The sequence below is a fragment of the Microtus ochrogaster genome, linkage group LG4 (genome assembly GCF_000317375.1).
Source record: "Microtus ochrogaster isolate Prairie Vole_2 linkage group LG4, MicOch1.0, whole genome shotgun sequence".
NCBI lineage: Eukaryota > Metazoa > Chordata > Mammalia > Rodentia > Cricetidae > Microtus > Microtus ochrogaster.
The window spans coordinates 41812686-41833899 of NC_022030.1; the positions used below are offsets into that span (position 1 = coordinate 41812686).

General features: G+C 41.7%; 1 protein-coding gene across 5 annotated transcripts in view; it reads right to left on the bottom strand.

Moving 5' to 3' along the window:
- Positions 1 to 21214, bottom strand: part of Unc80 (unc-80 homolog, NALCN channel complex subunit) — a 198698-nt gene that overhangs the window by 39420 nt on the left and 138064 nt on the right. For all 5 annotated transcript variants that reach the window (XM_013351641.2, XM_013351640.2, XM_013351638.2 and 2 more), the window contains 12 exons: positions 18697 to 18797; positions 17609 to 17695; positions 16538 to 16721; positions 15347 to 15441; positions 14066 to 14155; positions 13056 to 13157; positions 10532 to 10712; positions 8152 to 8420; positions 6173 to 6307; positions 5705 to 5846; positions 4420 to 4516; positions 1531 to 1701 (listed from right to left, as the gene is read on the bottom strand). In XM_013351641.2, coding sequence (XP_013207095.1) covers positions 1531 to 1701; positions 4420 to 4516; positions 5705 to 5846; positions 6173 to 6307; positions 8152 to 8420; positions 10532 to 10712; positions 13056 to 13157; positions 14066 to 14155; positions 15347 to 15441; positions 16538 to 16721; positions 17609 to 17695; positions 18697 to 18797 — 1654 coding nt within the window. The remainder of the gene's footprint in view (positions 1 to 1530; positions 1702 to 4419; positions 4517 to 5704; positions 5847 to 6172; positions 6308 to 8151; positions 8421 to 10531; positions 10713 to 13055; positions 13158 to 14065; positions 14156 to 15346; positions 15442 to 16537; positions 16722 to 17608; positions 17696 to 18696; positions 18798 to 21214) is intronic.

Consider the following 21214-nt stretch of genomic DNA (forward strand, 5'->3'; position numbering starts at 1 on the left):
AATATGTAAGAGCTAGCCAATAAGAGGCTGAAACTAATGGGTCAGGCAGTAATTAAAAGAATACAGTTTCTGTGTAATTATTTCGGGTCATAAGCTAAGCTAGCCGTGGGGGCGGCCGGGTGCTGGGCAGGGTCCTGGGGACGCAGCTCTGCAGCTCTTATTTCAACAATGGATGACCCAATGTTATAAAAGAACTTTGGGTGACTGTCTAGGCAGCGAGATGTCTCTGTCATTCCTAGAACTTTGGAAGTTGCTTACAATGCACTTTCTGTTTACTTAGGTAATCTATCCTTCTAGAGTCTTTGATGGAGTTGAAGAATAGATAGATATAGTTTTCCTTAGTTATGATAAAAGATAAACTAGATATGAAAATTTAGACTCACAAAGAAAAAACAGATGACAGAATATTTTCTTTAATTTTGTCAGATACAAATAGACTAAATATTGTAAGTGTAATTCTTGTTTGATTCCTGTTTTGTTATTTGTAATTTTACTGTGTTAAAGTTCTAACCTTCCTTTGACTGACAAGGGAAGATGATATGTGATTCCCCTCTGTATGCTATGAAAATGTTTTATTACCATTGGTTAATAAAGAAGATGCTTTGGCCTATGGCAGTGCAGAATATAGCAGTGCAGAAAGTCCAAGCAGAGATAGAGGAGGAAAGAAGGCAGAGTCAGGAAGATGTCATGTAGCTGCCAATGGAGAAAGATGCCAGAACTTTACTGGTAAGCCACAGTCTTGTGGTGATATACAGATTAATAGAAACAGGTTAGTTTTAGATGCAAGAGCTAGCTTGAAATATGCCTGAGCCATCAGTCAAACAGTGTTTTAATCACTATAGTTTCTGTGTGATTATTCGGGTCTGGGGGGTTCAGAAATGAAGTGCAGTTTATGTTTACAACTCTGGTTCTGAGAAATCATCTCATAATGTGAAACCACACCTAGGCTTAGTTTCATTAGGATGTGAGTATTTTAAAGCAGATGTTTAATAAGATTAAAATGATTTCACTAAATGTCTGTTGGGTCTCCTTTAGTATTTGATAAAATTTTGTTTATGTATTAGCATCTGAGGCACAGAAAGGATGATGTAGATTGTTGGAGCATTTACCTTGATAAAGTCTTTATGGACAACTATTGTTCTGAATGCTGATGTGGTAACTTTCGGGTGTGACTAAGGTCATCTCTTTCCATGACTTGGTGTGGTAGGCAGAACTTAAAGTTGCCCCCTGCCCCTGGCCTTTGTGTCTAGTTTTACTCCAATGATATGTTTAAAAATCATATCTCTCTCTCTCTCTCTCTCTCTCTCTCTCTCTCTCTCTCTCTCTCTCTCTCTCTCTCTGATACTCTGATAATGTAGGCAGTATTTACAATAATAAACCATAAGGGGTTGAGTAGCTATCTCCAAAAAGGCAGTTATCTATAATTTGTAAACAAACACCAGGTTTTAGAGATATTTAGTCAACCAGTTTTCTCATCTTTTCAATGGACACATTTGGTGTTAGGCTGTGAATATCTGCCTCAGAGATTACCTGGTGAGGACCTCCACACTGTACAAAAGGGCTTGTAGGGATGTGGCCAGAGCAGCTGTGGCAGCAATCTCCTCTCGGGCAGCAGGCACGGTCTCGACCTGTGAAGTCTGCCTCTTCATCTTCTGTAGGTAACATGGAACCAATGCCTCCAAGACCATGAGCATCTGAAGGCTGTAAGCAACAGAAAGAAAACCAAGGCACATCTGATTGGATTGTGTGATATCCGGGAGCATGGAAAAGCCACTAGAGATGTTGAATTCTATTCTACTTCCTGTGCAACACTAATCCAAAGCAGTGGAGGTGCTGGACGTGTTGACTATCGTTTATTAATTAGGCACTTGATAGCAGGTGAGGAAGCCTGTCTTAATGAAGCATATGAGATAAGAACAAGCCATTTGTACAAACTGCAAAAGAAGAGCAGAATATTGGCAGGACACCACAGACCATCCAGAATAAAAGCCTTCATTCCCTAGTAAAGCTTCTATATAGGACTGTGCTGGGGGTGATTTTTCAGCTGAAGTTAGATTCTCTCCTAAGAAGCTGCCTTCAGAAGCTTACATCATTTTATAGCAAGAGTTGGTTGCTGCTGTTATTGTCCTGGCAGCACGTCCTTACTGGAGTGAGCAGACACTACTCACTGGGGGTGTACCCTTGGTGTGGTAAAAGTGGTCAGAAACCACAACTTAAAGAGGAAATAGGAATTCGGTAGTTACCATGAAAAATTGTTGGTGTACAACTCCAACATAAATATTTTGTTGTAAGATTCATCCAACTGAGTTTAAGTTCTTAAACTGTGCATCCTAGGAGACATTGCCTCTAACTTTATGAACATGCACTCAATTATAGAAATACAATTTTTACGAACTATTTACATGAGTGTTATCCTTAAATTAAATACGTTTTTAAAGGAAATAATTCAAGTACCACAAGGACTTGATGTTACAAATATGGAAGTTCAGTAAGGACATCCCAGGAAACAGCTACTTAAGAAACTTCCACTCTCCTCAGGTATCAAGAAGCCCTCTTGTTAGGGGAATTTTATTTTCAGGTGTGTGACTTTTGTTTACACTGTATTTGTTTAACTCTGTGAAGCTGTGTTACTGTGCCTGTCTGGAATATGTGATGGTCTAATAAAGAGATGAACGGACAATAGCGAAGGAGGAGCAAGGATAGGCAGGGCTGGCAGGCAGAGAATATAAACAGAAGAACAAGAAAGAAGAGGAACAGAACAAGGAGAGGAGGACATCAGGGCCCAGCCACCCAGCCAGCCACGGAGAAAGAAGTAAAAAAAAGGTAAGAAAGATAAATGTCCAGAGGCAAAAGGTAGATGGGAAAACATTTAAAAAGCTGGCAAGAAACAAAACAAGCTAAGGCCAGGCATGTATAAGTAAGAATAAGACTCCTTATGTGGTTTATTTGGGAAGTGGATGGTGGGCCCCTCGGAGCTATAATTTGAAAGAGAATTTCATGTACTTGCTGAGAACTTTTTAAGGGGAAGGATTTTTTTTCTTTTTTGTCAAGTTTGGTAGCTCTCTGTGTGGCTGGCAGTTCACCACTGGGGGAACATGGGTCTTAGGGTCAATGAGAGTCTGAGGCATCTGACTAACACTGTGTACACTTAGAGCACAACAGCAGACAGAAAGCATTTCTGCATTCAGACAGAATGAACTCAATGTGAGGTTTGCACCCACCCTGGAGTGCTTCCTGGAGCCAGGGTATTGCAGGAGGAACAGGGCAGTGGGAGTCTATCACCCCAGAGACTGCACATTTTCCTCTCTTAAAAGCCTGCCTGACTTTCGGCTTAATGTCTAATCCTCATCAGAGATGACAAAAACCTGAGACTGCTGGTTACATTTTTATCCATTCCTGATGTTTCTTTCGAGAAGAGTTCAATTAAGAGAAATCCCGGCCACCTCTTGGTCCTTTATTCTGTTCTGGGGAGAGCGCAGAAACCCATCCGAAGAGCAAATGTACAGAGACAAAGTGAGCAAAATGAGGTTGGTCCCTCTTCCTGGAGGGTGTGCCCGTGTGGTAGGGTTGTGAGGAGGAGATGGAACATATGTATCTGACAAGAGCCAGCTTCCTGGCACTGGGGTGACTCACTTTTCATTTGAGTTCTTTGGCTTCCATGTTCCTGGCAAAATAAAACACGAGATGTATATCGCTGCCCTTCGTGTTCTTGTTAGGAAATCCTAGGACAAGCCTCTCTGCCGCCGCAAATAATTCCAATCAGGCCAAATTAGACCTAATTAATGCCCATCTTTACTGCAGCCCTCCCAGATGGTGGGAAAGCGTGATGGGGGTGAGGGGAGGCCCACATAAAACCCGAAACCACGTGTTCTTTTTCTCAGCGGCAGCCTAAATAGCCTGTGGGAGTGGTCCTGACCCTCCCTGGGGAGGGGTAAGGCTTGGCGGGCTTTTCTGGAAGTGGAGTCCCAACCAAGGAAACTCCCAGGGGGTTGGGGTGACGCTTCCAACCCAAACACCCCAAAGTCTTTGGATATAGGGTATCAGGGGGCTGAGGTCTCACTTTTGACCAAACAGTTCTCATTAGTCTTCGGAGGCAGTTTTCACAGATGGTTTAAATGTCTGTTATAAAATTTTGTTTTCTAACAGCTTGTATTATATAAGTGGAAAATATTTTTTTTTTTTATCAGGAGTAAACATCTTAGCCTCTGCACAGAATTCCAAATCAGGGAATTTCAAATTCAGGATGATTTACAATATTTTTCAGGACTTCTGCTATGAAAAATCTTCTAAATTTAGTTTTTAGATGCTTACTCACCAAGATGTTACAGAAAGATATGCAAAACATAACCTTTCTTATTCAGTTTTATTTCCTTGCTATACTTTTTTATCACAAGAGACAGAGAAAAGGGCTGTGATTACCTTCTGAATGACTCAGGAGCGTAAGCCACTACCGTGACACAGAGTTTGATGGCTTCGCTGATGGAGAAAGTCAGGTCTTCGTTTCCATAGCAAAAATCTGCAAAGATGCACAATCAGAACGGGTGGCTCTGTGAGAAACAGAGTGCATCGCTACCAAAATTCTTTTATCACTTAGATTTTATTCCTGAATTCTGCAAACTATTAATTTTTTCATCTGAAAGAACAAAATTCTGCTTCCTGCATTTAAACCACTGGATAATGGGGGGAGGGGGGATAGATGGGAGGTGGAGGAAGGGGACAGGAAGATAGAAGGGAGAGGATTGGTATGTAAAATAAGTGAAAAAATTAATAAAAAAGAAAAAGAAATAAGGGAGGTTTTAACAGACTTACTGAATGGAAGGTACTAAGGTATTTTAATTGTTGGAGGTTGGTGTGGGATTCCACTCTATGTGCTGTAATTACCATTAATGAATAAAGAAACTGATTTGAACCTATAGGGGGGCATAACTTAGCTAGGCAGGTAAAACAAAACTGAATGCTGGGAGAAGGAAGGCAGAGTCAGGGAGAAGCCATGGAGCTACAGCTAGAGACAGATGTGCTGAAACTTTGCTGGAAACACAGATTAATGGAGAAATTAAGATATAAGAGTTAGCCAATGCTGGGCAGTGGTGGCACACGCCTTTAATCCCAGCACTTGGGAGGCATGGGCGCCAAAGCTACAGAGAAACCCTGTCTCGAAAAACAAAAAGAAAAACAAAAAACAAACAAACAAACAAACAAACAAAGAGTTAGCCAATAAGAAGATAGAGCGAATGGGCCAAGCAGTGATTTAAATAATATAGTTTCTATGTGATTATTTTGGGGCTGAATAGCCGGGAATAAACTAGCAGCCTATTACAACATGAGGTAGAAGAGAAAGCTTTACCTTTGAATTATATCTAATTCTGTTCATTACATAACAAAGGACCATTCTCGAAGACTATTTCCCTGGAATTGCTGGGTTTAAACTGTTGGAGTGCGGGTCTACTGAGACACACTTCAGCATGCTTTTCACAGAAGAGGATTCCTCATTCTGCAGATTTACGAGAATTTTATGACAAGAAAATAAAAAAAACCTACTCACTTAACATTTAACATTGTTCCATTTATTATTTTTTGAATTAGTTGCATATATTAGATAACTGTTTTAGTTTGTGTGTATATACACACACACACAGACACACACAAATACCTATTTGAACAATTGCTATGCAAAAAAGGATGCCAGAGACAGTTTTGTATTTACCTAGTGACTTGAGGGGCTTCTCAGCCTTAACCAGCTCTAGAATGTCCAAAATATCCGTGGTTTCTCCCTCCAGGGACTGCAGCAAGTCAAACAGACACTGAGCTGACACTCCTTTGCTGGACCCGGTATTGGTGGCAGCATCCTACATAAAGCAAAACAAAGCAAACAACAACAACAAAAACACTTTTGGGTTATTGATTGCTACCTTAGCACTAATATGCCTGACTTCAAAATTTATAAATTCAAATATACATCACAATATCTAAGTGAAATTCAACTTCTATAATTCTGTGCCTGACATTCTGGTGCAGAATTTCAGGGATCTACCAAATGCCACTCTGGAGCCTTGCGGTATCTCGGGCTGCCTCTGCATTCTGCCCAAACTCAAGTGATGCCCACTTCTTCCCTTGCTGTGGCCTGTAAACGTTTCAGTTGATTGGTCTTCACTATTCTCTCGATCTTACTCACCGGAAACTCCAGGAGAGGGGCCACACTGGCGAACAGCTGGAGCACAAAGGGCTTCCGGTGGAGAATGTAGAACTGGCGGCAGGCAAACTCGATGGCTCGACGCAGCTGAGGGTTGCTCTCATAGTCAGAATATACCTACAGAGAAGTATCGCTTACTGAGGAAGTGTTCCCATAGGAAACAGAAAAGGGCTAATTCTATAAGTTTATAGGGTGGGTTGTAATATAGCATCAGCTTTCTTGAGGTGTTTCGCTGATAGACATAAGATTCCTATAAACCAAACATATATTTTCCCCCAGGAAACTTAAGACTAGACATTTATTTCAGTGAGAGAAATAGACGTGATATTTACCTAAAAATACATGCTGCAGGTCATTTGTAATAGTGGAAAACTTGAAGTAAGTTAAATGAATTATAAAGTGATAGCTTGTTAAGTGAATTGTGGTACATGCATTGTGTAAATAAACCACATGTTCATTATCAGCTATTCATCAGTTGATGGAAACCGAGGCTGTTTCTGCGCCTTGGCTATTGCAAATAGAGCATCAGAGAGAGTGGATGAGCAGGCGTCTCTACAGTAGGATATAGCATTCTTTCGGCATCAGCCCAAGATGCAGCTGGGTTGTGTGGTGGATCTATGTTTAGTTCTTTTAGGAATCTGATTTCCACAGAGGGACCACCAGGCTGCACTTTTCACGTCAGTGAGTAAATGTTGCCTTTCCTCACATCCACGCCAGCACGGCCATTGTTCCTTTTAGATCTTCAGCCATTCTGAGCCGGGTAAGAGGAAATCCCAAAACAGTGGAAGTGTAATTATTTCAAATGACGCTTTAAAGTTCAATAACTATATGAAATTCACACAATGATCTTTATTACTTGAAAAATGGATGCAAATTTGAATATGGTATTATGTAGTTTTATTTTAATGCCAGCGTATAGATTTTCAGGGAACATAAGATGGCTCAGTGGCTAAGAGAACTGGCTGCTCTTCCAGAGGTCCTGAGTTCAATTCCCAGCAACCACATGGTGGCTCAGAGCCATCTGTAATGAGACCTGGTGCCCTCTTCAGGAAGAGACCTGGTCAGTTGTCCTCAACTTAGACCATGAAATCCAATATGAACAAGTTTAACAGAACTGCCATATACGGGCTGCCATGCATGCTTCAGCATCACCAAAACATAAACATCCCTTTATTGTCTCAATTTAAAATGAGTGTAATTACTTTTGGTAATTGATAAAAGAAAAAATTGCTATTACTTAAAAATGAGTCAGAGAGTCTTGGGGTAAAAGCAATTTTTTTGCTATCATTGGATGAAACAGATTGTGCTTTGTACAAACATGCTATTTTCATAATGTTCATTAAAATCTTCCTCTAAACAGGCAGCTAAGAATTAACCCCAGGTCTTGTCCGAATTATCTTTGGTACTCTAGTCCAAAGTGCAGCCAGATGCACACTGGGCATGTGAAACAGAAAATCCTGCTAAAGTCAATTCCTCCAAACCCTTGGACACAACTTTATGGCACTAAATATTCCTCTTCAAACTGAGGACATGGCAGAAAAGTCTGCTGTCCAGCTGGCACAAGGGCAGCCCAGAGGTCCTCTCACTGTGTACAGGAGCTGCCCTGCCTCATGGCTTGATAAAGACACACACTGCTGGGTTCCCACCACTGAGTTTCTTATTCAAGAGTCTGAGACGGAGTGCAGGAGAGTGAATTTCTTGGCCGCTATTAGGAAATTCTGAGGCTGCTATTCCAGATGCCACATTTTGGGTGTCACTGTGCTAAAGAACACGGGAAGAGTATCCCAGCTCCCAACTCTGGGGCAGAATCTCAGGATAGCACAGAATAGTGTCAACTCTTGAAATTTCATGTGGGGATTTCAGTGGGTGCCTTCTGCTGTAACAAAGGAGTTAACTTGTTGGACAGCTAGGTCTGAGTGGGCTGGGTTCCTTGCGTAGCTAGGAGAGGGGATGCCAGGCACCTGCAGCATGGTGGGGAGAACCCACTGGTAGCCGCTGAGAGAGAAGAGGTGATTGAAGTGCACAGCTGTGTTGATGACAGTGGCAGCATACTGCCTGAGCAGAGCACTGTCTTCGGGGTGAAGAATCAGAGCCCCATTGAACACATTGAGAAAAAGCATGATTTCGTCTCCCCAGGGAAACTCGCTAGGCATGCCCAGGAACATTTCCTCCAGGAGCTGGATCCACAGGCTTTTCTGAAGGGTGTCGAGGCCAAACAGTTCCTTCCCGGCTGTGGAAACATGAAGCAGCGGAGACAGAATTAGTCCGGCACCAGACCTCTTGGCATGAGCAGGCTACCGCACAACTATTTCCCATTTGCTTGTTCCAGCTCCAGAAAACCTACCGCTGAATGGTTTCCCAGCACGATGCTGCCTGCATGGGCAGGACACTTTTTCCATCTAAGGATCTGCACCAACAACCTCTTTTATTTAAGCCTGGGCAAGCCAGGACAGGCATTTGCAGTATCATGTTGTTAAATGAACTGCTGAAAGACATTCTCTGGCTGGGCAACAGTTAGGGTTGGGGTCAGCATCTGGCTTTCTTATCACCATTTAGACCAGAACCCTTTCTGTCAGGAACCCTGAAGCCCAGGGATGGTAATTTAAGTGGCTTGTCCTAAATCAACCATGATAACAAAGTAAGGTTCTTAGCTGGGTCTCTTGCTATGTCTCTGACTCTGCCTCACTTCAGGCATAAGTTACACTGAAATGAACAGAATTTAAATGTTGTATTCAGCGAGTTTTGCAACAATACAGAGTAATAAAACCTCAAGGCCTAGGTGGCTCATTTGTGTCCTTCCTACAGCTCCCTCATGCTTTGCCAGCAGTTCATGCATTTCTCCCCACCCGGAGGAACACTGTTCTGATCTGTGTCACTCAGGACTAGCTTGGCCTCCCTTTGATCTTCTTACTGCACCTTGTGTTTTGCTTACTCAAGGGACTCCCGTGCAGTAACACTGAAGGGACACTAGTCCACTGGAATGTGTGGTTCTTCCAGGCCTTCTCCTTCTTCCCCAGTTCTCTCTACATAGCTAAAACCATTTGATTACATTCCTAAAGCCAGTCACCAAGGTCTAGTCCCTTATTTGGTTACTACTTCTTCCTGAGGCTGACTACCAAGGTCCAATGAACAAAGTATTGAAGTCCAGAAGTCAGAAGCCCCCTTTGGCATAACCAATCAACATGTCCAATTAACATTAAACACCTCATCCTATCACGGGGTTCCTAATTTTCCTTTTATAAACAGCCATTGTCCTATGGGCCACCTCCGTCTCCTCTCTATTCAGAGGCATTCCTTTGTTTCCCTGGGACGAATATCCCTTCCCCCTTTCCCTTGTTCCTGTCCCTTCTCCCTTGCCCTCTAGCCCCCTTCCACTGCAGGCATCCTAGCCCATTCTAATGCAGATCTCATCCCTTTCCCCTTTTCCATTCCTAAAAATTACACCTGCTTGGGCAGTCTGTGGGGCTCCTGGCAGTGGGCTCAGTATTTATCCCTAGTGGTGAACTGGCTTTTTGGAGCTAATTCTCTATGGAGGGAGACCTTCCAGGGCAACATTCCTGCCTCAAGGTGGTGATGTGTTAGACTTTGTTGACTTCCCATGGGAGGCCTCACCCTCTCTGAGGATTAGATGGGGGGGGATGGGGTTGGGGGAAGTTGGGTGATGGTGGGGAACAGAAAGAGGGCAGGAGGAACTGGAATTGGTGTGTAAAATAAAAAACAGATTGTTGTTGTTTTTAAAAGTTATACTCAATGTCATTCCCACTAATTAGCATTTTGTATTAAGTGTGTTTTGAAACCTTAATTTCTAATTTAGATAATCTCTGAAATATTTGTATCTAATAAATAGAAATTTTTTTAAAAAAAATCACACCTGCAAGGACATGAACGGCTGCTTTTCTGCGGGCATCAGAGAGCAGCCACTTTAGCTTTTCTTTCCAGCTTAATAGCAGCGTCTGTGAAAACAGGTGCTTGGATGCGGTTTGTGCCTGATCCAGCATGTGGAGGGGGGAGCCTTTCAGCCGTGCAGGAATTCCCCTTCAAACATCATTTCCCTGCTTCCTTCACCTGCTGCAATCCGTCACCAACACTGCTCTGCAAAGCCAGTGCTTGGAAAGGCGGCACCAGCGGCACCAGCAGCCCTTGGGAGTGTGTTAGACATGTGAGTTTGGGATCCACCCTGAAACTGGCAGCTGGAGGATGGGCACCAGCATTCTGAATTTGAAATAACCTCCAACTGACTCGGGTGTATACTCAGGTTTGAGAACCACTGGTGTCCAGTGGTCAGATCTAAACACAGACATGAGAAAAAGGTGTGAAGGAATGGTTTTCCTCCTGCAGTACCTTGAGGGTCGCTAAAGAGCGAAAACTCCGCGTCTATTGCACTCCGGGGGAAGGAGGGCAGCCGGAGAAGATCCTCCTGCAGCATGGAGACATGTGACTGCTTGTGCGCTGTGGGGATCTTCTGGGTGAGGGAGATGAGAAACAGCACTCGCCCCACTTCCTCCAGCTTCCTGGTAAACACCTAGGAGGAGCACACAGAGCAGAATTAGGATGCTGAAGATTGCAGAGTGAAGACACTGGAGATCTTCAGTACCAAACCTGACTGATAGAGTGAAATAAGCGGGGTGGGGGGAGTGGAAAGAGGAAGAACTGTTTATACCAGATAGAAACAATAAGCAATATTTAATGGACTCTCAGTCTCGAAGCTGACTGAGCTCAGGGGGGGCTGTGGCCTAAAGAAGCACAGATCAGGGACTGTCAAGAGAGTCGAGAACTATACAGAGCCCCATCTGTGTGGGTGTCACAACACGGAAGCCTTTCCCTGACAGGAGCTGGTACTCAGTGGCAATCGCCACTGCATCTCCACAGATGCTCAAGACGTTTCCTGGCAGTTCTGGGTTTGTCTTTTTAAAAAAGACAAAAAGGAATCTAGGAACAAGCTATTGATACAGAAGCTGACAGCCCCAGACATCCGCTTGTTCTAGAGTTTGGAAGGCACACCTCTGTGGCTCTTGCTCTTGTCAATCACTGACAAAGGACTAGGACTAGGAAGCTCCTGAGTAATGAGCAGCTGCTGCAGAGACTTCTGACCTAGAACGTAAGCCTCCATGTTGTATCTCCCTGGGGAATTTCGACATCTCAGAGTTTCAGCTTGCAGTAGAGAGTGGTGCCCCGATTACAGCAGTCTTTGAACTGTGAAATAAAAATCACACACGCTCTTGGAGCAGCATATTTGACCATGCTTTTGATGATCGTGCTGCAAAATGAAATGCTATGGTTATTTCGGGGAGGCGCTCTTTGGCACTGTTCAAGCTTTGCCAGCGCCTTATTCTTGGCAATAGACTGAGCAGTTAATGGTAGCAATCTTAATCTTAATGGTAGTATCACTTATGTCTTCTAATGATATACCATCCTCATTTATCTCATGAATGATATTTTAATTTAAAAAGTAGTAGCCTCCTTGATGTGTGCAGAAAAAACGAGTTGATCAAGTATCTTTGAATTATTGTTTATGTATTTTTCTTAAAAATAAGTTTGTTAATACACAAGCATTAGAACTACATTGAGAAAATTATCAATTTTGGTACTGTGTATAAAGTCCTGTTCTGTATGCAGATTGCTGACTTTCTTTAGCATCAAAGTCTGATTTGAGACCAAGCATGCGAATGCTATTCTGCTCTCCAGTATTAGATTGTTTGGCTGTGTCTGCTCTGTTTTCAGGGTCCTAGTCAGTTGCACAGTACGGATGGACTCTAGATCTCCGGCTTTTAGTTTGGTGCTATTTTGAGGCACTCACTATATTTTTACCTATTTTTCACCTGACTTAAGTCACTATACTAATAATGGCTGGCTCTGGTGGTGCAGACCGGTAGGATATGCTGAAGGGGCAGAGGCAGGAGGATCTGAGTTCGAGGCCAGCTTGGGCTACACATTTAGCTGGGCGGTGGTGGCCTTTAATCCCAGCACTCAGGAGGCAGAGGCTGGTGGATCTCTATGAGCTCAAGGTCAGTCTGCTCTACAAGAGCGAGTTCCAGGACAACTATGACTATTACACAGGGAAACCCTCTCTCGAAAAACAAAACAAAACAAAAATAGTATACACACTATACCATGCATACTTTGTGTGCACGTGGGACATGAGAGTATGCAGGTGTGCTTGCCAGAGGTCAACTTCACGCGTTGTCATGCTCAGCCTTATTTCTAGAGATGGCAGGTGTCACTGAGCCTAGCTCGCACTATTTCAGGTAGGCTGGCTGGTCAGGGAGCCCTGTGGCTCCACCTTCCTCCCCCCAGCACTGTGGGTACAGATACATACCACCACTCTGAACTCTTTATGCGTGTTGGGGTCAGATCTCATGTCCGTATGTTTGCACAGCAAGCTCTTTACCCATGGAGTCATCTTCCCAGCCCCTATTTTTTTTTATTTAAGAAAGGATTTCATGAGAGTTTTGAAACCCTTATGTAGCTGAGGGTGAGCTTGAACACCATATCTGCCTCTGCCTTCTCAGTACCAGGGTTGCTGATCATATACCACTATATGCCACCTATGTATTCCTTCAATACCACTTTATAAAAATGTGAAATGAAAACCCTAGAAACTAGCCTTTAATAAGTTACTGTATGTCTATTATATGCTTCATAATATTATTCCATATGAGTTTCTCTGAATAACTTATGCACCAGGATCCAATTCATAAAACTTGCATATGTGAGGGGACAACCTACTGAGCAACGTTGTCTATCATCCACTATCAGAAGACAGGATCATGATGGAACTGCAGAATCTCAAGGCTGGTAATGTGTGTGCAGCCCCCGCCCCCCCGCCCAACAACATGACCCAGAATAAAGAGGTGTGGTTAAGCACCTGTTTCTGAATGAGCTCCTGCCCCCTTTCTGGATGCATATGCACAAGGTTCAACTGTGGAGATACGGACCTCCGGAAGGGATAAATGTCTCGAACATAGGTCTGCAGTGGGTTACACAGAGAGAAAAACGCTCAATACAAATTACGTTTTATTTTCATTTCCTATTTATCCAAAGGCAGGCAGACACAACATTTACTTATTTTCTAATGGTTTCTGCTTTTGCTACCTGACACTTCTTATTTTCACAGAATCTTAAAGAAGGCAATATCCCCTTCTCAGGAAACCTTCACTCTGCCTAGTCTGGGTATCTACTCTCATTACTGGGTGTTTTAGGGTTAACCTAAAGTAAGCCTGGGGACCACCTAAAGTGTCATTTTGTTTATTAAATCAAGTCACCATCATCATGTTTAAAGTAAGGGAAAGAAAACCAAAATGGCTAAAATTCCAAAGAGGCACATGGTTGCCATTACTGTATACATGGGCTGGTTAGTCTTCACTGTCAACTTAATGTCATGGGCTGGGGACCTGGACAGAAGAAAAAGGAGGAAGTGATCTGAGCACAGGCACTCCTGCTAGGCTTCCTGACTGCAGATGCTATGGGACTGATGAGCCCCCTCCAGCTCTTGTTACCATGCATTCCTGGCTTTAGTGGATTGACTTTAACCATGAGCTAAAATAACCCTTCCTTCCAAGTTCTCTTCTATATTGTATGTGGTCACAGCAATGAAAAGCTGTCAGTACAATATAAAAATACGACATGTTCACCCATATCAACCATGATGATTGGCTAAGAGCTCAACCTGGCCTATCTCCTCCAATGATGACAGCCACCCCGGCACACATCCTCTAATCAGTTTCCCTTTACAGATGGGGCACTAAGGTATAGAATCAAATCAGTTGGTCCAAATCCAAGAGACCCAAGTGACCATGCATATAACTGAATGAGTGATGCCTCAGCAGTAATAAGCTGCACTTAGGCAAGGTTTGGGCATGATGACCGCAGACTTACCTTGTTGTAGTGGATGAGGTTCCATCGTTTATCCATGAGGAAGTAATGTGTTGACTGGGATTCTGGGATGTTGAAAAACTCTAGACACTCCTAGAGCAATATCAACAAATTTTATAAATGTTTACCAAGACTGTAATACCTGGTGGGTAGATAATATGCTAGAAAGACACAAGGTAATTCTTGAAGGGCCATGAGAACATATAGGGATATGTTTATCTAAAAGTAATATAGTAAAGGCTGGTAAAATAAGTCATCTAGTCTTACAGTGTCCAAAGACTGAGTGACAGACTATGAAGGGTCAGTGGCACCTCCTGGGCATGAGATTAGGGAAGTATACTTAGTAACCACATTAAGAATAATCCTAACTATAATGTATCTAGTGCTTATGTAGGCTGGCTCCAGAGTCTTCCATGTAGATAACATGTATGGTCAAACTAATATGATACTACTAATGGAAAAGAAACTGACTAGAGAGGTCCTGTGATTTATGTTACACTGGCTGTAGTGAAGCCAGGAAGGGGACACACTGACTGAATCTTGGTATCCACCCTCCAAGGCAAGTACGCAAATGGGTGGTGTCAAAAGCTTGATAGTTTCAAAGGATCTCGAAGAAGTCTGAAAGAAAAGTCATGCCCCCACCTCCACTTTTCTACTTATAGTAGGGTCCAGAACTGGGCTCCATTCTTATCCAGTAAGGAAAGATGATTAAGAATGCAGACTCCAGACTCCAGATGAGTGGAGTTACAGTCCTTGGATATTCATTACGTTACAGTAAAAGCCTTGCAGGTACAGGTAGCAGCCAACTGCACTCCTTTTGAGGGGGATTCTTATAAACATTAGAAAGCTCTTTTTTTGTCTGCCTGATTTATTCTAAGATATATTTCCTGCGTCATCAGTGATTTTGTACTATATAGATTGTTCTCGGTATTACATCAGCTGATGGCTAGAATTTACTTCTGTGAGGCCCAGTAAAAAACTGAAACAGTAATGCCGAATGTTTCTAAACTGGAATCGACAGCTTTCAGGGGAACTGGGAATCCAAAGGCAACGCTGCTGTTTGAGACAGAATCTGCCCAATTTCGCCTGCTTTAACACAGAGCTAAAATGTCAGTTAAAAGTGGCAGAAATTATAGAAGTGTACAACAGTAGAGGGGGTTCTAGAGAGTGAAGAATTGGATATGTTAGTTTGAATACAGAAAGTGCCATTTATTATAATTCTAAAGCATATTTACTGAGGAGGCCATGGGCATACATAACAATCTGTCAAAAAGACTTCCGCACCTTCAGCAGGGCTTCAAACTGAGTGTCCTCATGGACGGGCAACTGGGTTGGAATGTCACATTCGTTCTGTCCATGAACCACCAGGGTTTTGGTACCTACCCAAAATAAAAATAACTCTGAACATAGGGCTTCCTGGAAGTTTGCAGTCATGACATGAAACATTAAAACTGAAATAGTATCAATAAGCTTATCAAGTTCTTCTTAATTTAATTTGCTTGCTTTTGAAACAGGTAATACGGTCTTATCCAGCCCAGACTGACTTCAAACTAGGTACATAACCAGTTTTTAAGAGTACTAGTGACAATATGACATTTTTTCATTGAAAAATCCCAACTACACAGCATACAAATGTGTAATTATCTATCCCTGTTGGATGATTATCACAAATCAGGTCTTTCAATAAAGTATTTCATAAACAGAAACTAATGCATTCATCATAATTGTGAGTTAGGAATCACATTTAAATATCACATACATGGAAAGAAAGCATGAGAAATGATTTTATTTTTCCACTGCTAGTTCTACTTATAAGGCTACTAAATGGCAGGGCTGATTTTAACATGGGATTTTTTTTTTTTTTTTTTGCTGTTGGAGCCAGTGTTCTCACCTCTGCATAATTTAGCCTTTCTCTTCATTTCAATGCACATATCCTCGTATATTTTAATAGTCTGCACACAAGGATAAAGCTTTGTTAAAAATCTTCATCCCAAGGACAGACAAGCTGTGCTGAGAGCAGAGGAACTGCATTGAGAGTTGACGACACCCATTGCGTTCTTTCCTATTTCTCCCTCTTCCTGTTTTTCCCTCTTCCAGCTTTTCATAAAGCCTCCTCTCATTGAGTTTACAAAGGCCGAGGGTCCTTGCTGTAGAAACAATGCCATTCAAATGGCAGTGCCAAAAACTCACTCACAATGGCTTTCAGTTCGACTACTCTCTGCGATAGACTTACATAAATCTTTAACCTTGGCCACTCTTCAAGGACTGATTTCCTGGCACTCTGTTTAAATATCTGCCTTTTCATCTTACAACTCCTGACTGTTTGAAGGGACTATTATACTCCTTCTGACTATTCTAAACAAAAATTCTTGAGTGCATTCAATATGAGTGGTTGGAACTCTATTTTTCTTGTGAGTGAAAAAGTCCCAATCTTCCGAAGGAGAATATACACATATAATTAGACCTAGGGATTACCTGGCATGGAAGCAGTGACCAGGAGCTTCACCTCACACTGCTCCTTCTTCATCGTCTGCTTGAGATCCTTGAAGAAGAGGCCCTCCACATACCCGACTACCTCCCACAGGAAGGTCAGTGTGGCAGAGATGGCGTCCATCCCCCACTCACACGGAGTCCGCACGAAGTACATGATTAGTCCCACCTGAGTCAAAAGAACAAGCACAGAGCCATGTTCTTCCTACACTCCAGTTTTCATTTTCTTGAATTTTCTTCTTAAAACTAAATCATCCCTGCATTTGTAGTCTTTGCTCAAATGCTTCCTTAAAACTTCCAGTGGCGTTAATCAGGGGACAGCAGAGAGCCCTTGGCTAAGATGGCTTTCATGTGAATCAGATATTTATTTTTTCCTGGGCAGCCAACGAGTAGACACTGAGAAGGAAGACCAAATTTGTCATAGACACAATAAAGGGATTACAAACATTGCCCACACTTGTAGATTTGTGGTGTGAGCTGTTTATCACGCTGCTACAGACGTGTATTCATGTGGCTGAAACGGTTTTAACACAAAGAAAGAAAAGGTCAAAGATAGTTATTTGTCCGTCAGTCTGCCTGGATTGAGAATAGTTAACATGCCTCAGTATCCAAACAGAATGCATAGTCAAATGCATTTTAAGGTTTTAAGGAGAAGAATTTGAATAAAGAGCAGGGAAGTCTGGGAGGGGCCAAAGAGAAGCTGTTGGATCATGATAAAGCATAAGAGCTGCTATGGAACCTACACTTACCATTCTTTCTAGCATGTGTGTGTGTGTGTGTGTTGGGATGACTAAAAATGACATGAACTAACAAATGTAGGGAAGTTGCGTAATGCTGAAAGGAGGACCAAGAAAATAACGTTTATTGAGGGTCCACTGGACGCCAAAGATTGTGCCAGGCAGGGCTTTCCCCATACTAAAAGTGGAAACTTCTGCCAACCCCCCTTCAATTATACAATTATGAGGAATTTATTGGGGAGGGATCTCCACTTTCCTTTCTCCATGTTCCTAAATCCTACCAAAAATCATTTCTAATCTATTAGCTGCTGATACTCACCAAGTAGTTGAATAGGATGTGTGATGTCTGAGCTGGAAAGTCTCCGATATTTAAGAGAAGTTTGCGCAGCATGTACATTAGCTCATCCTAAAAGAAAAGCAGACGCGTCAGCCCCCACACAGCAGCCCTCACACAGCCATGCTGTCAGAGACTAACTGCTTGAAAAGAGAGGAATTTTCCTAACTTTTGCCCTTCAGTTAATTTCAATTACGTTCACCACTTTAACATGGCAGAGCAGAAACCAATCCATAGATACTGATACTATATGTGATTCTTACTATGCAAATGAGCAGGACTACTTTTCTTTTATGGATAACATATAAATATCACCCCTCAGCAGACCATTTTATTTTAAAATACAACTTTGCACTGTGTCTACAGGTAACTGGTAAATCATGGAAGGGTTGTGCATTTCACTGGATGCATTTGTCATGGCTGCCAGGTGGAAAGGGAATGTGGGGAGAGACCTAATCTGAGAAAGTACTATGAGCACTAGATTAATTGACTTCCCTAATTTGGTTTCCTAGGCTTCAAATCAATGAGATAAAATGAAGCCAAGGAAAGATAAGTTGAAATGCCTGTAAACAACCTCACTTCCCAGAAGCCAAACTCAATCTTCCAGTGAATATAATCACAGTAGAAATCATTTTAATCATCAGTTTGTTTTCTTATTGTCCAGAAAATGACTTTTATTTAACACCTTACAGGTGTTCTGGTAAATTAGCTTTCCAGGTGATGGAGAACATTAACATATTGGAATAATCCCCTTAGCATTCCAGGCTACCAAATGACTAGAATTCTGTAAATGTATTCAACCCTAAAAACATCAAGCTTCATTTAATATTTGTATAAAATATTGAGAATCTTGTAAGTCTTGGGGTTACCAAGCAATGTACCATGCACACATGGAAAAAAGCCAGAGAAATCTCAACTGTATTAGCAAAGATGAATATTGCATATGATTACATAAAAGGCACCTATTAGGAGACATCAGAGTACACTAACATCACACACCAACACTGTCGAGTCCTTTGCTTGCTTCCAGCAGAACCCATACTCACAGCTACAGACAAGGAAGAGCAACTCACTTGTCTATTGCTGATAGTCAATTTTTCCAAGAAATGTCGAAGAACTGTTGATGGATCTTCAATTAAACAGTTCCACAAGACTTGCTGAGCCACAGCACTGACTTCAGAAGAGAAAAGAAAGTGGCCATAAGTTCATCAACCAGAAGTTTTCACATGATTTACTAAACTTCAATGAGCCCTTTTTTTCTACTTTGAAAACTTTTCCGGAGTTGATGGTTTTCTATCATGTGAGTCTCAGGGATCTAACTGCTGACCTGCCAGGCAATTGGTACCCATTGGCCAGTAGTAGCATAATTGTTATAGGGGAAAGTGACCCCTTTTGATCAGATCTGAGGCTGTTCCACAGAATGGATTCCATGGCTGGTACTGTAATTTGGTCAACAAGCCATGACTAGGATTCTAGGGGGAACCTACTGATGCAATACTAAATGGTCTTGTTGTCAAACTAGCTTCTCAATATTTATGTTTATATCTACAGATATAAACTTATAAAAGGTAAGCTGCTCTTACCCTTGGTCAAAGACACTCTTCTTTTGCAGTGAGAATTGCTTAAGACAGAAACTCATGGTTGGTCCAAGTCTTGAGAATAAGGGGTTGCAAATATTCAGCCACACAATGGATATTCTCTATGACCCTCCTTCCATCCAAGGTTCAAGGAACATTGAGGAAGAGTGGGTAGAAAAAATGTTAAGAGCCAGTAGATGATAAAACTACTCTAAAATGCTGTCTTCTGGACATGGTTGGTGCAAAATCCACCCAGCAAGTGTGGTTGCCTGTACAAGACTAAGGCAGTCAAAACTCCAGTATGGGTGGGGGAGGGGCTCCGGAGTCTGAACTTTTTGCTCAGGAGCTAGTGGCATTTGATGGCTGTAGAGGGAGGGAGAGTTACTTTTCTTTGGGCATGTGGCTATTATTAACAAGTTGCCTCTGGATAGCCCCACATCATTTCCACATGGTCAGCAATAACTGGATGTTACTAATATTGATAACAATGAAAAAGAAAACATCCTTGCTAGAGGATTGGCACAGAAGCCAGGAGGGCAGGCTGCTGTTCAAGAGGATCTGAATTCAATTCTTAGCACCTACAGGGTGGCTCACACCCATCTCTGATTCCAGTTCCAAGAGGTCAGATGCTCTCTTCTGGTCTCCTCAGGCACCAGGTATGAATGTGGTGCACAGATGTATACACAGACAGAAACCTTACACATAAAAAAATAAAGTAAAATAAAAGGAAAGAAAACATCAAACTGAGAAAAAGAAGGGTTTGTGGGTCCCAGAGTGAGTTGGAGAGGGGTAGAAAGATGGATGATTATGATTAAAATTGTCCACATGTATGAAATTTTCAAATAATAACTATTATTTTTTAAAAAGTAAAAAGGAATAAAGCTCACATGGTCCTGATATTTTTAAAAAAATGGTCCTCCAAACACTTTTTATATTAAAAGGTAGAAAGCTGCTGGTTTTTGTTTTTATTGAATATTTTCTCACATAAGGAAAAGAAAACAAGATTGAATCAGCACTACTTTGCAAACACTGTTTGTGAGTATATTCTTGAGTATATTCAGTTGTCTTCACCCTGGAGAAGAGCCTAATGTTGGCAATGCAAGTTGAAATAATGTCAGTTTCATTGCATTTTGCATAAATTTGGCTTTAAGTTTTAATTTTTAAAATGATTTTCAGATTCATTTACTTTAATATATATATATATACACATATATATGAGTGTTTTGCCTATATGTACGTATGTATACTACATGTGTGCCTGGTGTATGCAAAGATTAAGTCAGAGGGCACTGGATCCCTTGGAACTAGTCACAGAAGGTTGTGATCCACTATATCAGTGCTGGGAACCAAAGCAAATGCTCTTAACTGCTGAACCATCTCTATAACCCCAGCATAAATTCCTAAAGCAATTATTTAGGTTTTAAAATGTGGTTTGGCTTAATATACAAATAAACTAGGCATGAATTTTTATTATCCAGATACTTTAAACAGTATCTATTTCATCAAGATAAAGTAGTTGAATTCGCAGTGATTTTGTTCATAGGAATAAATACATAATACTATGGGGACAGCGCTCCTTCACTGCAACACTGGTCAGGATAAGGTTCCCTGGATGACCTTGGGGAAGAAAGCCCATGAATGGAGGTCAACAACACATGATCTTCAGTTTGAGCAGTGGTCCTCAGTTCTGCTGGTTTCTAAGCTACAAGTTTAAAATATAGTATGAATTTATCATCTAGACTATATTTTGATAAATAATACTAATATTTTTTGCTTCATAAATTAACCATCCAATTAAAATCAAGAGCTATACAAATAAATACTATGACTAAGAAATATATAATTTTAAGCTTTAATTTTCAAGTATCTTTCCAAATAATTAAAATGTATGAGTGACCTCAATGCCCCTTGACCAAAGAATGGATAAGGAAAATGTGGTACATTTACACAATGGAGTACTACACAGCAGAAAAAAATAATGACAGGTTGAGATTTGCAGGCAAATGGATGGAGC